At 30.5% G+C, this 16,064-nt stretch overlaps 1 protein-coding gene across 2 annotated transcripts in view; it reads right to left on the reverse strand.

Annotated features, from left to right (window-relative positions):
• Window positions 1-454: 454 nt before the first annotated feature.
• Window positions 455-16,064, reverse strand: part of LOC124535623 (fasciculation and elongation protein zeta-2) — a 40,304-nt gene continuing 24,694 nt past the window's right edge. For both annotated transcript variants that reach the window (XM_047111896.1, XM_047111897.1), the window contains exons 2-7: window positions 10,283-10,391; window positions 8,846-8,977; window positions 7,680-7,800; window positions 4,444-4,700; window positions 3,684-3,759; window positions 455-2,934 (exon numbers count right to left, since the gene is read on the reverse strand). In XM_047111896.1, coding sequence (XP_046967852.1) covers window positions 2,852-2,934; window positions 3,684-3,759; window positions 4,444-4,700; window positions 7,680-7,800; window positions 8,846-8,977; window positions 10,283-10,391 — 778 coding nt within the window. In that variant the 3' untranslated portion in view covers window positions 455-2,851. The remainder of the gene's footprint in view (window positions 2,935-3,683; window positions 3,760-4,443; window positions 4,701-7,679; window positions 7,801-8,845; window positions 8,978-10,282; window positions 10,392-16,064) is intronic.

A 16,064-nucleotide genomic window follows, 5' to 3' on the forward strand; every position in this document is an offset into this window, starting at 1 on the left:
AAAATGATTAGATACAGTAATGATCATAATTTACAATTAGTTATAATTATAACAAAAAAAAAATTGTCATGATAAATGTAACATATTTATGTTAATATTATTAATGTTTAATAAAAATATTCTGAACTCCTCCTAAAGGGTTAAACTAATTTTTATATATTTCAGTCGGACAAAGTCGGGATGGGCAGCTAGTATCATATATTTTAGCAACTAATGATCTGATAACTTCAATACAATAACATAATTGATAATGTAGGTATAGCTCTAGTATAATATATAAAGCACACTTGCCCACAAATATGGAGTAGCTATGTATATTGAGGAATAGATAGTATGTACTAATTAGTTCTCGAATACTATTAATAGCAAAAAAGGTTTTGTTTTATAAGTTCTCCTTTTAAAAAAATAATAGAAAGGTATTATGATTACCTCGTTATATGAGAAAAAAAGACCATTTTATTTCAAGCTCCTTTATTTTGACCAGGTACCACGCGTCCATTCTGATAGTTGAGTTATTTAAAATGACTATCTATAAAATATTTTTTTAATCGACAATAGATAATAAAAAAATATTTCATCGATATTTTCGGTTACACGATATAAATAATCAATATACCTCACTCAGTCCCACGATGTTGAGCCAAAGTCAGATTAAAGTTTGTGTGACGGCTCCGATTAAAAAAAAAAGACAAAAATAGTATTAATTCATTTATGTCATTATCTGTCAATAAATAAATTTTGACACTGACTTATAATTTCGACAATGTCAACGTACGTCAGAAGAGGTATTATAAATATTGAAAATCAAAATGAAAAAAAACCACTGTGCAAATCGTGATCGGGTTGCAAGGGCCACTAATGCAAACGACATTTCCCCGTTAAAACTCAATTCTAAAAATTCTTTAGAAGTCAATGACATGTTATATGTTATAAAACTATTTGCACTGTTGGTTCAAATAACACTTTTACAATTAGAGACGAATATTTCCGCCGTTTGTTGAATACATTGTTTATAAGACTTTAATATTGTTTTCCTGATGTCACACCAGTGCTATTCCTTTTGCCAGGAAACCTTTTTTTTTTTTTTTTAAGAGTTTGATGACGTGTACAATGGTCATTTGATTGGTGCATACAATTTTTAATTATTTGCTATAATTATTATTACTTATCAATTCTATTCATTTTCTGCTATCTCTTTATCGTGCGACTGTTCAAGGTTAAATAATGACGATGATGTATCACAACTATTTAAATATTATACATAATATCAATTTCAGACCTTTGTCATTCGTTACCATAATTCCCTCATTCATTTCTACACAATTACAGATACAACAAATTGGTGTTGCTACACGAAAATTTAAAAGTGTGCGACAAAAGCCTCCGCGTTACATTGCTAACAGAACATAATGTTTCATTTATTTAAAACCTTTAAAACGTTTTCAAATTACAACAACAACTTTACACATATTATCATGCATTATAATTTAATATCTTATTTAGTATTTGTCGAGCTATCAAAATGTTGAATATAAATATAATCTTACGAAAATGTCACAATGACATTATTTGCAGATGTCATTTGAAAAGTTACTCAATCGTAAGATTATCTTTAAATTATTTTAATCGTATAAAGAATTTGTAGAATTTACTTACTTTATAGATTGATATATTTTAAAATTAACAAAATTATGACTAAGAACCGTTGAGACTAGAGATAAAACCTATTTTATAATTTTGTAACCTAAAACTACGCTTATATTGCATAGTGCTCGGGATTAGTGACATTTTAGTTTAATCTTAATGTGACAAATTATCTGTTACATTGATTATTTTCTCTACGCAACTATTTCGTTTTACATGCTAATGGAAATCATATATCGATGTTTTTAAAACAAATATAACTTTGGGCTTGGCTTAAACAAAGTGTATCGTTCACTATTCATATTTAAAACAATAGACAATCAATAAAAAATTGAACATTTTTCCCAATTTATTTGTGTTAATTGTTAACATTAAGATTGGAGCCCTTTTAAAATATAATATTAATAATATCTACGTGAAGGCAAAGCTGATCGTTATTATTTACAAGCCTCTCCAGTTAAATTCTTAAAATAACTAAATTCACTAATTATTATTTACCTTGAGACGACAATTCCGGTTTATTCATTTCATATTTACACCGCTTTTTCATAAAACATTAAAAATAACCGATATCTTAAACAAATATAATAATGCAATGAACATTAATTGAAAACAGCACAGAATAAGTAAATCTTAAAAGGAAGCAATAATTAACAAACTACCATAATACGATATCACAGTTCATTTATGCAAAAAGTATTATAAATCATAAATATGCCAAAATCAATTTGAATACGAGAATAAGTTTATGGCAATAATAACTTAAAATACGAAAAATAAAGACATTTTTAAAAATACAAATCTATAATACACATGGCAACATCGAGAGCATAGACAAAGTTGCGAATGCGAGCATTTTTTTTATCTGTACTCGGACCTTTTTTTTTTAATTTACTTTTTTATCGTTTAAATATATAGAAAGTGCTTATATTAATCGCTGATGCGATACACAGATTAAATTTTATTATTGTTTTGATATGAAACAATGGCTTAATATTAAATAGAATGTGCTGACATCGAAATGTAGAAATCTGTAATGAAATTTATTCAAAACATAACTACATTTTCGCTTCTAAAATTGCTTTATAATGATGTGATAATCATCGTTTCAGATGACTACATCTTGAATATGAAAAATAAAGGGTTTGAAACGTAAATGTAGTCATGTTGTTATTGTTTATGGTATTAGCTAAATCTGTGTGTGTGTTTATGTCGGACACAGGACTTTGAGTATGTAGTCTGTTAGCAGCGTCGGCACGGTGGGGCTGTCTTCATTGATTGCTTTGAGAACTGAAAGAAAATTTATTTTTGTAGCTTTACTTTAATTGTGCTTTCGTTATAGACGTTTGGCAAAAAAAATTACTCCTTTGCAGAGGTGTGGCGGCCATTGGGAACTGTCGGAAAAGTATGGCAAGGTGATTTTCGTGAATGGCAATTCGACGATGACTAGCTATGCAAAAATTAGCCTGGTACAAATGGTTGAATTGTTTTATTTAAATTAATGTATTCGCGTCGGTATGGCGGGCTGTAAGTCACCCGAGAAGTATGGCACTACGCTACCGCCTACTTCTTTTTTTTTCGACTATCTGAAAATACAAGTATTTTTGTAGAAAAAATCTGTCGACACTTGTTATTTATCCATATTGGGCCGTCGCGATGACCATCATTTTCCTTTTTGCCTTTACGTATTTTGACTCCCCAAGATCCGCCATACTGGCATAAATAACCTAATATTTTGTGTCATAATTTCCCGGTCTATTAGTTGTTATTTGATTCGTTAATCAAGCTCGTAATACTGCAGATCCAGGAATCCTGAGTTTAAGCATTGGTGTGTGATTGGTCTATCGTGATACTCTCAGAAGCATAGTAGAATTTGGTAATATATTTATGAAATTAATTAATCTATCTTACTTATATAACTTATTATGGAATGACTTGGATTTTTGATCTACAGTCTATGGTTCGGTGACTTAACAGAGAAAAGTTTATAGTGTTATATGGCAAATATTATTTCTTAAACATATAATTAAAAAACTTACTTTTGATAAGAACTTGGAGAGATTGATTGTCGGGAGGTCCATTGTCCATGTGGAACGGAATCACTGTAGTCAAGTACTGAAAAGAAAAACAACGCATCTATATAGTTCAACAGAATATTATAATGATTTAGAAGTAACAATTTAATATTCCTTATTTCACATTGTCTGCATGATCATAGACAACAAACTGCTTGTACTTGTGTTATGGTCTAATTATTGTTTAAGTTTAGTATCATGCAATAAGTGATTGCTCTCTCTTATAAGTCCTACTACTATTATAAAGGCGAAAGTTTGTAAGTATGGATGTATGGACGTTTGTTACTCTTTCACGTAAAAACTTCTGAATGGATTTGAATGAAACTTTACCACAATATAGCTTATACATCAGAAAACACATAGGCTACAATTTTTGAGGTTTCTAATGTGAGGTCGTAAAAAAAAACACATTTTTTGCGCTTACATTGCAAACGCTGCCTGAATCCTACAAGATAGATCAAAACAATGTACTACAGTATTGTACAACTTAAAAAGGTCTACAAAAAAATACGTGATGTTATATGTTTATCTCTTAGGAATAACCCACAATAACCATTTTTATCCTTTACTTTGTACGAGAAATAATGGCATATTTACGAAGCGATTTTAAGCGATTACTAGACTAGACGGGACGAACCTGAAGTCCACGCGAACGAAGTCGCGGGCAAAAGCTAGTTATTGATAATTGTTTATCTTGAATGCATCTGTTCTGGTATCGGTTTACCTTGGGCTCGGAGTGCGAGTGGTTGAGGTTGGGCGAGCGCGGCGCGCCGGGCCGCTTCTTCTTCTCGATGTGGTGTTGGCGGCGCTTGTTCTGCACGGCAAGCAGCAGCGATATGAAGGTGTTCTTCAGCTCCTTCTCGTACTCCAGCTCGTCCCTCAGCGCGAGCTCCGCTATCAGCGTCTCCGAGAACTCTCGGATCAGCACTTCCAGTTCCATAAATATTTCGTTCAGTTGAGCGAGCGATAATTGACGTAGTTCTGTAATTCGATTAAATATAAATATATAATATGAGACAACATCACATACATTACTCTGATCACAATGTAAGTAGCTGAAGCACTTGTGTTATGGAAATCAGAAGTAACGACGGTACCACAAACACCGAGACCCAAGACAAAATAGAAAACTAATGGTAATCTACATCGACTCGGCCGGGAATCGAACCCGGGACCTCAGAGTGGCGTACCCATGAAAACCGGTGTACACACCACTCGACGTCGAGGTCGTCGTTATTTTAGTAATGTTATCGTTACGATATTTTTTTCATGATTTCATTCAACTTGACTTTGTCCATCTATTATTTTTCTTTTAGATTTTATATGTTATTTCTGAGCCTTCATTTACTGTCAATTATCCGCGTCGTGGTTTCGGCTCGAGGAGAAAGTTTGGAGCGAAAAATCATCGCGTATTTATTACATGGGTACATATATTGGGGCAGAATTGAATTGAAACATGTAGGTCTATTTACATTGTTTAATATCGACTCGGTAAAACTTACCCGGATGGGAACCCAATAATTAAAACGCACTTTATATCTGTATTTAACGGTTATTGTATATAAAGAATAAATTTAAATCTGAAATCTGTGTCATTACTAATAACTACCGCCAATCTTAATTTAGCTCAAAAATAATATTCGAAATAAAAAAAAATACCCGTAAACTTCGATTCTATATTCAGATCGATGATCAAAAGATTTGCGAATCAATTGAAAGTCTCGAGGTGAACGCTCTCTCGACATATTCGTAAACACCAACGTCACCTTATTTATCTAGATATCCTACGTATCGGATACATTCTGAGAAACTTCACCTTACGCTGGGGCAAAACAAATTACTCGTGTTACGATCGAACGCTGTGCTAGCAAAATTCAAGTTATGGATTTTATAACCTGTGTTACTTTTGCGATAGTTGTAAAAATATAATATACCTATTTATGAAATACAACCAATCATATCAATCATAGTAAAAAACAAAGTCGCTCACCACTGTCTATCCATGTATGCTTATACATGAATCTTTAAAATTTCACAACGGATTTTGGTGCGGTTTTTTTATTAGATTGAGTTATAATATATGGACAATATAGCCAAGAAAAGAGAAAGACCTTCGACTAAGAGGGAGTTGACGGTATATGTATAAATAGTTATAAATGTTTGTCTTCATGGTTGTAGGGGTTACCCTATAACATAAATGAAGATGAGAACTATGTCTTAAGCGAATTATTTGTAAAAACAGATTCCTTACTCATTCGATCATTTGCATGTCTTAGGTATGTTAAATAAAATTACAATTTAAAATTTAATGACTATTATTATTAGACTGTTTTAGAACGAACGCATATTTGATATTGTTCAAAAAAATAAACAATTATGTCAATTGTCTTTCAAACAATAGAATATTTCGTTCGGTTTTAAGGATGTTTATTTATTCTGAACTGTATGTTTTGAATTAATTCTACGATTAGGGTTGCCAGTATTAAAATTAATAAAATGGATGATTTCGAATTTTCAATAACATAAATAATATCAGATCACTGCGTAACGCGTATCAGAGCATACGAAGGCTTTGGTATATATACTCAATTATTAGAATGTACGTCAAACATATCTTTATTTAGATTTTTGACAGTTATCTGACAGTCTGACAGACGGACGAAAGACGAAATTTAAAATTTTACAGTTGAAATAATTTTGAACTGAAACTTAACACCACCACTGCTTATATAAGCACTTTGACACACTTGTCACTTTGTCACTTCTGAGTTGTATGCAAAACAAATGAAATTATATATTTTTGAAGTTTTCAATAAAATATTTTAACAAATTTCAGTTGTGAAAATCTACAGATGTTTTTATTATTGAAAATCAATATATAATATTCCGGATGATTACGTAATGAATGTAACGATAACTGTATTCCTGACGGCGTTGAGAGGTCATGTCTGTGTTACGTCGTAAAGTATTATTTATTTTAACGAGTTATGAAGCTCCAACTGCCGTTGTTATAAGCAAGACGTGTGATAAAACAATTAAATTCTTTACTGAATGACCAAAACTAATTATTTTATTGGATTACAAAACATATCAATAAACTATAGATATGATTAAAACAAATAACTATAACATGCATAAAAATATAAATAAATGTGCAATGTTGCAATGTCCAAAAAATGTTATATACGGATTAAATAATTAAAAAATATGTATATTATTTACAAATATTAGAAATAATTCCAAAGACCATATTTAATATATAGTTTTTGTGAATGTTTACTTATAGAAATTAATGTTAATTATTATGTATAATTTAATTTAAATCGTTTATAGTAGGATATGCATCTTCTTAAGTATTGGAACGGTAATGGAATTAAAGCAGTTAGGTTCAGATTTTCTACCAATAGTATTTTCACGGAATGGAAGCGAAGGCACTCAATAAATCATTTTTTAACAAGATTGTTTCCAACTTCGATCTTATGCAATACCGTTTTTATATTCCCTGGCACTCTCTCGTATTTCCCCGATTAATAATTTTATGATCCAGATTCTATAGTAGGTCAAGTCTTATAAAATATATTCAGGAATATCCGAGGTGATGGACGGAAGCTTATATTTGCGAGCGCTATTGTATTTTAACTTACATTTTTAATAAAATATTGACTTATAATTTTTATGAAATCTATATAATTAGTTCTGAAAAATTGATTCACTATCTCTCGGTCGTTGTAGAAGCATTAAAAGAAAAGAAAGCATGAATAATTTCATTTTGTAAAATGTCGTTCAAAAATGTTTCTACTATCACTACTGACTACTCGAATAAAGATTATTTTTAAAATGTCATATGTAATTACTAATCCTATATAAACGTCTACGTGTATATAATAATACACAAAAATACATGATTATATATATATATATATATATAATAACAATAGGATGAATGTATGTTAAACTCACTGTCTTCATATAGGGGAGAATTGAGCACCTCTTTCCCCTTTTCCAGGGCTTCGTTGTATTCTATCAGGTCGCCCTCCGACGAAGGAGTCTCCTGCATCATGTCATCTATTTCTTGTATTACCTGAAATCAAACAACAATTATAAAATTACACTAATGTTTTAAGTAATCAGAAGTATTTTTTCATATTAAATTCAAATCTTTAGTAGCTACGCGCCTAATGCAATAAATATTTTTATAAGATTTAATGAATATATATTTAAATTTGTTATTGATAATAAAAGGCTATTGTAGTAAAATAAAGATATTTATTGGACTAGAGATGTCTACTGAAAAAAGATCTAAAATTCCATCAGTATTATTCTCCATCTTTGTTTATCAATTATAATTCATTTAGATAAAATTCAATGAAAAGGAATTCGACGTCGTTTCTCGAAATTATGTATATAGTATTATATTACGTGTTGACTCATTACAATAAGTAGACAAAGTTGTTTTAGGATACTCTTAAAATCGAGCTTGTATAAGTAATTGATTCTACATTGTGATTATAAGAGTTTAAGATCCAATTAATTTTATAGTTATATTATTTAAGGCTTCAAGTATTGACATTAAATTTTAATATTATATCAATATGTTACAGATCCCTTATAGCTGTTGTATCTTAGGAACTACATGTATTTATTGAGGAAGATTATAGAATTTACTAGATGCATACTTTAGAGAGATAATGTTTTATATATTATTTTTTATGTAGTCTTCATATGTATAACGTAGTGTGAGTACGATAAATATTTGGTTTGATTACCTACATATACAATATTTTTTATTATGCATAGAAAATTGTCCCATAGCAAAATTTATTTGTGTTAAGCGTACTAATGGACTGAACAGATATAAACGAATCTTTTGTTTTAAAAACGTACATTTAAATTTTCTATGGTAATAATGTTAATAGGTTTTTATGTATTTTCAGATAAAAGTGTTTATTGTATGGAAATTGAGTAATTTTTCTACGATTACTTTTGCATCTGCTTTCATGAACAAACCTTAATCATAAACATTTGCATTTTTTTTTGTCAAACAAATGCATGAAAACGTAAGATTTATAATAATATAGCCTCATTATCTAACATATATATGTATTCGTATGGATTATAGAACTCACTTCATCAGCAGTCTTCACTGGGCACTCGTGGTCTTGATGCAGACCTCCCAAGATCAGCGCATGCATATCCAGGTCAGACGCGACCGCTTCGTCTTCAGAGCTATGTATCTCATCGTCCGGCGTCATAGCACCCTAAAATACAAATATATGATATTTATCATTTGCGAAACATTCGAAATGTGTTCCTAAAGGAGAGAATGACTAGAAAAACAAGTGGGTAAGTGGGTAATAAAGGAAATAAAATAAATATTAAGCTGTTAAGTGCGTGTTGGGCCTATAAGGATTCCTACTTACGAGTGGTCTCCGGCTCGCTCGCTCCACGCCGCGCTGCATCATGATAAACTTTAGCCATTTAGCAAATGCCTTTTTATTTCAGCTAACGTATAATGTCCAGTAATGGACAAGTTATTATGAAACTGATTTATACGCTCCAAATACTATATTAACTATTGTTGATAAGCAGCAAACTACTAGTGTTACTTATATTCATATTTGATAATTGAAATATTTTACGTATATTTTAAATTCTCGGTAAAATATTTTAAATTATCCATATTTCTTAAGGTATTCTCGAATTACATACATATACACATTTTTTATTCACCAAAAAGTTTTAATAACAATGTATAATGAAAAAATATTTGGAACAGAAGTAGCCTCATTAAAACCTTGTTTGGAGGTCGGTGAACTTAGCTACGTTTATACAACAATGGACCAAAACTTTTCTCATGAATGGCCTTCTAGCTCTTCGAAATATTTTTCTATGGCCCATTATGCAAAAATACAAAACTATACGAGAACGAACTTGCAATGTTGCATTGAGTGAGCAAACTACTTCAGTACATTAGTGTATTATAAGTGCACTACTGTGCCTGAGGTTGGTTAAAATTAGTGTAAACTTTAATTCATAATCTTCTAAATGGTACATATGGTTCATTTTTATCAATTTCAAATAGATTAAAATATTAAAGGTATTATTAAAAGAGACGTATAGGTAACATTATTTTAACCCATAAAGCCCTAAAACATTGCTGTAACAATTTATGGATCGCAAGTTGAAACGAATGTAGCCCAAAGTGTTACATATTATACAATATCAGATTACTGCTAAAGTGCTAAAATTCTTCCCAAAGTTTCAGTAGTAACAGCTCCAAGAACCGTTAATGGACTACGACGTTCTATTTGATATATTACATATTATTATGTTCATGTTTCAATGTGATATGAATTTCAAGTGGAACAAACAAACGTGTGACCTTAGATTTTAATATACTGAGCGGAATTGGAGCAGTCGTGAATCATATACGTCGCGTCTTGTATTTTAAGAAAGAATCAGAATATGAGTATGATATTTTAATTTATACGGTTATTATATTTAATTAAATCATTTCATTATTGTATTATTATGAAACGATTATGTATGTGTAAATTTTGTACCTTTTTATCGCTGAGGTTCAATGTTGGAATGTGCATCTTTCTCGAGAAGGACTTTGTCCAGTCAATTGGTAGGATGTTCCCGAAATTTCCTGTGATCGTCCACCACATTCTGTAACAAAGAAATTCATTCATTCATTCATTCAAATAAATATTATAATATTCATTAATATTAAAGAGCTTGTTTTCTGAGCCTGAAATATACATAGTAGTAAATTAAATATCCTAAAAATAAAGTATCAGCTTTATTTAAAATTTATTCGACAATACATCGCGTAATTTATAGAATGCTGTAACAAATGTCCCGATCGCCTACTTCGCCTTCTCTAGTCAGATTTATGTCAACTGAGATATTGTTCCGATATTTTTACAGGTTTTATCTTAAGACCATTTATTTCAAATAGGATATTTTTTGTCAATTGACGATAGTCCAATCATTGTAGATTATTATTTTGACGAAGGTGCTATCTTTTACAGGATGAGTTATTTTAGTATTGCTTTAAATGATCTATTATATATTTTTGCATAGAAATAGCAATGTTTTTAGTAATAATATGCGAAAGAAACTAAACCGCAAATATGATTTGAAATAATTCTCGATGTATTTCCCGTGAGGTTTGTGCTGGGAACAGCGCAATTGCGTCAATCTTCCCAATTATTTGCGTACAAGGTCAACGAAGGATGATGATGGCTTTTATTTCTAGGTACTGCGTAACTATTTTTATTATTTCTGTTATGCAATCCAAAACTCCGTGAATCATAATTGCACACATATGTATATTCTATACAATAAATAAGGTGTTCATTTTGGTATTATTATCGTTAATCAAAGTTGTTTGAAATGTTTTTTTACTCCTATGTTTATATTAATTATATTCGTGTTGTTATTTTGTTAATTTGAAATTCGACATTGAATTCGAAAAAAAATGCTTTCTATATTTTTAAGCAACTCTCCTTTATGGAAATTGGCATACAACTCTGGAAAAGTATTTTATTAAAATTATTTATCTTTTGTTTCAGATAAAAAATAAAATATATAATCACTTATTAAGGTCGAGGTACTGGGATGGTAAAAATGTTTGCGTAATATACGCAGCGAGAAATAGTATAACATAACAAATATACTATATCTTTTCGTAACCAATTATACAAATACCTATAAATATAAAGTTATTTAAAACAGTTTTAAATAACTTTATATTCAAAAGTTAATATTTTTCATTCAAGAGATTCTATACAATACTAGCGTATTATAATAGCTAGAAGTTTTCTTATCCTGTTTGTTCCTGAATCTAAAAGTTATGTATAGTATAGACCTCTATTTGTCTCTATGTGATGCCGGGACGGGCGTGCTTTAAAAAATATATCTTGAGGTGTGAGACGTTACGCATTTTAAATGTTTTCGAGTGTGATTGCAGGAACCCTGTTCATGAAACAACGCGAGCGTATGTGACTCAGCCGGAGACACAAATTGGCGTCAATTTGAGATCGCTCCGAACGTCACGGCTCAATTGAGGAATGTGTCACTTTACATTACATACAAGTAGTACGCACTCGCTGTGGTTTTATCAGAGTCTGCCTTAGACTCTCTCGATGACATGCAAGCGTTACTTTATATTAATAAACGATGACAGGAGTAGAACGCAATTGAATCATTTATTTGTATAACAGCTGGTGGGGAATTGTTGTATGATAAAATATTATGCGCAAGGTCTATTCTATATAATGCTTGTAACGTTAGCTAGTAGTGGTTAGTAGCTATTTAGCTTAGTGCAACATAAAATGTATTATAAACAACAATTTTAACAAAAAATACCCACTTCAAATAATACACTATTTCAAAACAAATGTAGATACAGTTATTGTTATTCTTGGAGCAATGGGATCAAACGGGAGGTACTAGGTTTCAAATAAAAAAAAGTCAAAATTTTTGAGGTACAACATAAAACTATACAGTCTAATTGATAACCAGGGGTTTATTAAAGGAGGACCATTTTTGAAGTCGGTTAAAAACTGTAAATACTGGTAAATCATATACTTATTGTTAAAAATAAGAATAAGGTATATTATAGAAAAAAGAAATCACTCTGTAAAATTAACTCGTAAATAAAATATAAGATGGAAAGGTAATTAAAAAGCAGCGGGTTTTAAGTTACAATGTGTACTTATCGGTAGTCACTCAAAGGTAATAAATTTCGGATAAAATATGCAGAGAATTAATAAATAAAGTACCAATTAAATGTAACCTCGTCATCTGTCACGAGCATTGGATCGCATAATTATAAATATTGATAAATTGCGATGACCTTTTGAAGTAGCAACCGAGAAAGTTTGCTTATCTGAAGTAATTTTATCATATCAACTACATATATAGTTGACTGAATTAGTCATATAACTGTTGACTGGTAGGCGCCCGCAGCTTTGCTCTCGTTTTAGGATGTTCGTTGTCATGTGTTAGGCAAAAAGGCTTCCTTCATAACAAAATTCATAAAATTCGGTTTAGCGGTTTGATCGTGAAGGAACGACAAACAGACAGACAGACATACAGAGTTACTTTTATTTATTTATTTATATACTTTATTGACCACCAATTTTTTGGGACAAAAGGCGGACTTAATGCCTGAAGGCATTCTCTGCCAATCAACCTTAAGGTCAATCAGAAAAGCATGAAGGCGATAATTAATAAAGAATTAACAATACAAAATATATATGAATATACTAATATAAATCTAAATTAGATCAATATAATCCATAGTTTATTGTACAATATGTCATACGACAATCGCAAATACATGTATGAGATTTATCTACTACTCATGTGTAAAAACATGAAAAAAACGTACAAAGGTCTCTATGTAGGAATAGTTTAGTTACAGTTCCAGTGTTATAACGGTCAAGAAAGCTCCTAATGAGCAGGTTGAGTGCATCTTGACATGCTTCCGACATGCGAGTGCGTACCTGACTCAGATTTTTCTAGATAAAGTAACTAAAAAACAAAAGAATGCACTTCACTTTGTAAATTTAAAAGTATGACTGACATTATTTACATCCTATGCAACCTCTTTTAAGTCGACCTTAGACTGTAAATAATGAAATAATTGTGCCTTCAAACAAGACAATTTTTGTATAAGTATATTATCTTTGCTCCTCTTATTTTTAAGTATAATTTATTTTGAACGCATACTAAAGTTATGTGTGTACAATTATCGCTACATTAATACCTACACAATTTTTTATCGATTCTTTGTAATTGCGTTGGTGTTTTTTATATTGTAAGGTACATCTGTTTATGTTTTATCTTTGTTATTGGTTGCGAATGACAATCTCAATAACACGAGGTCTGGTGTAGTCATTACGACCTTTGACGTAAGAGCGCCATATGGTATGTGGTTTGCAGATGACTATTCGCCATTAAATTTAATATTAACAGAATGGCGAACAGTTTTACGCTACATAATTTTATACTATAATTTGTATTCGTTTTATTTTTATATATAAAAAATGTTAACCGATTAAATAAAACAATACAGATTATCTTTTAGAAAGTCTGAAATGTGAGACTTAAAAACTGAATTTATTTGAACGTCATATTTATTTTGCGTGCGTTAAACTAATTTTGTATGAATAGGGAAGTTTATTATTTTTGTTGCTTCTGTTTTTTTTTATTTTTTTTTAACAATTTAAAAATCGAACATTAGGAATACGTGCATTAAAATCTACCATTCTTAGAGAAAATAATTCTGAATACATTCGTTGGGATGAGAAAATAGAGAAGAGAGATGAAAGAAACTCAACGAAGTTTTTTTTTTTATAAAGGAACCTCTTAATACCACACTTTGATTTTGCAAATATTTTGTCTCAAAGCGTGTAAACCAAATAGTACTAGTAATTGTTTTAGAAATATTCAGACTTTTGTTATAAAATTCTTTACATTCTATCGATATCGAACAATTTGTAAAACAAATAAAGCACTCGAATCGATTATTCGTTAATTACTACTGTTGTAAACATTAGGTCAAATTTAATATTGGCACTTGATAAAATAAATCGATGTTCAAAGAGAATACATTACGATGTAGTCGACACTTATTATCGATAAGTCACACATTAATTGCTTATTCAAATTAACTTTAAGCGTGTGTGTGTCTATTTCTATTACTATTATGAATGTAAATGTTTCGGCTATTCCAATCACAAGACGAATGAAAACAAAATAAACAACGTTGACATTGAATAACGCGATATTACTAATCGATATCGGATAATCAATTGTATTCGTTTTGGAATCGAGGAAAACTGGCGTGGTGGAATGTAGACGAAGTTGATATCGGAAAATTGAAAGTGAATACAAGATATAATTGGGAATATTTTTGTAAATAAGTGCTATAAGAATTTGAAATTAATTAACTGTTTGCTATCACTACATAGTATAAAACATAGTCGCTTTTTCTGTTCCTATATCCCTATGTATGGTTAAATATTTAAAACTACGCAACGTATTTTAATGTGGTCAATTGTAATAGATAGAGTGATTTAGGAATAAGGTTTTTGTATATAATATATGAACAATATACTAAAGACACACTTATAATATTAGAAGCCTGTAATGTAATATCGTAAATAAACAAATTCTGTAGTATATTTACTATCAGTATTGCACCCGTGCGAAGCCGGACTGGTCGCTAGTGTATAATATAGCAGAGCTATTGGTAGATCGCATGCAATGCGTAAATCTTTAATGCTTCTTCTATTGGAATAGAATTTGGTAGATCCACTTACTATACGAGTAGGAGTTACATGCAATTCGTAACTAATTGGATGGCAGATATACATTTAAGATCATAAATACATTTAATTAAGTTGGTTTGTTATCTCGAATCAGTATAAGAACATGTTACATGTAATACAGATCCATTAAAAGATGACAATCAAAATGCTTTTAAGTCGTAAATGAGTTTCAGGATGGTTGATTTTAGCAATATCTAAGGTACTCGAAGCATGAGACGTGCTTTTAATTCATATGGTTTCGCTTGATTAAAATTCTTGGTAATCAAGAGTTGAAAGGTTTTAAATAAATTATGTAACACCGAATTAAAGTTGACGTAAACCGAGACATCAGCTGACGTATAAATAACCCGCTCGAGGTAAAACTTTTGATATTATAATTTTACCAAAAACATTATTCAATACAATTTAACGTACCTATTTCAGTCGAATTTACATTTAAATTTTTGATTAATAAAACTATATAAATGTATTAATTAAACAGCTTCGATAATTACCGGATGGGTTATACAAACACATCTATAATAGCGACTTGAAATGCAAAATGTATATACTTTCCGTACTTAGCTGTCTGAAGACATTAAACGTGAGCTGTCTTTATTACTTTTAAAGAAATGAAAGTTGCATCTCCTAATGATATTGCGTACAAGGTATCGTGTGTCCCCGAACACGCACCGAAACCTAAGCCGATATGGCAATGGTAATATTTACCGTTAGCTATTGCGTTTAAACTCATCGTTAACAACGGACGATTTGACTTATTGTTTAGTGTGAGACCATTTGGGAGTCGAGTGAAATAAAATCGCTGAGAATATTATACTTCTCAGGCTTTCAATTTTGAAACAATGTCCTTGTTTAGTAGATCGCTATATAAAAATGATAAATCACAACTTTTACTAAGTAATTGGGTACTTTTACTGTTACATTTGTAGTCACCACAATGATGATGAGTGTTAGACAGTATAATAAGATAAAAAGCTTTGATAATTAATTTAAAAAA

This window comes from Vanessa cardui, chromosome 15 (assembly GCF_905220365.1).
Source record: "Vanessa cardui chromosome 15, ilVanCard2.1, whole genome shotgun sequence".
Taxonomy (NCBI): Eukaryota; Metazoa; Arthropoda; class Insecta; order Lepidoptera; family Nymphalidae; genus Vanessa; species Vanessa cardui.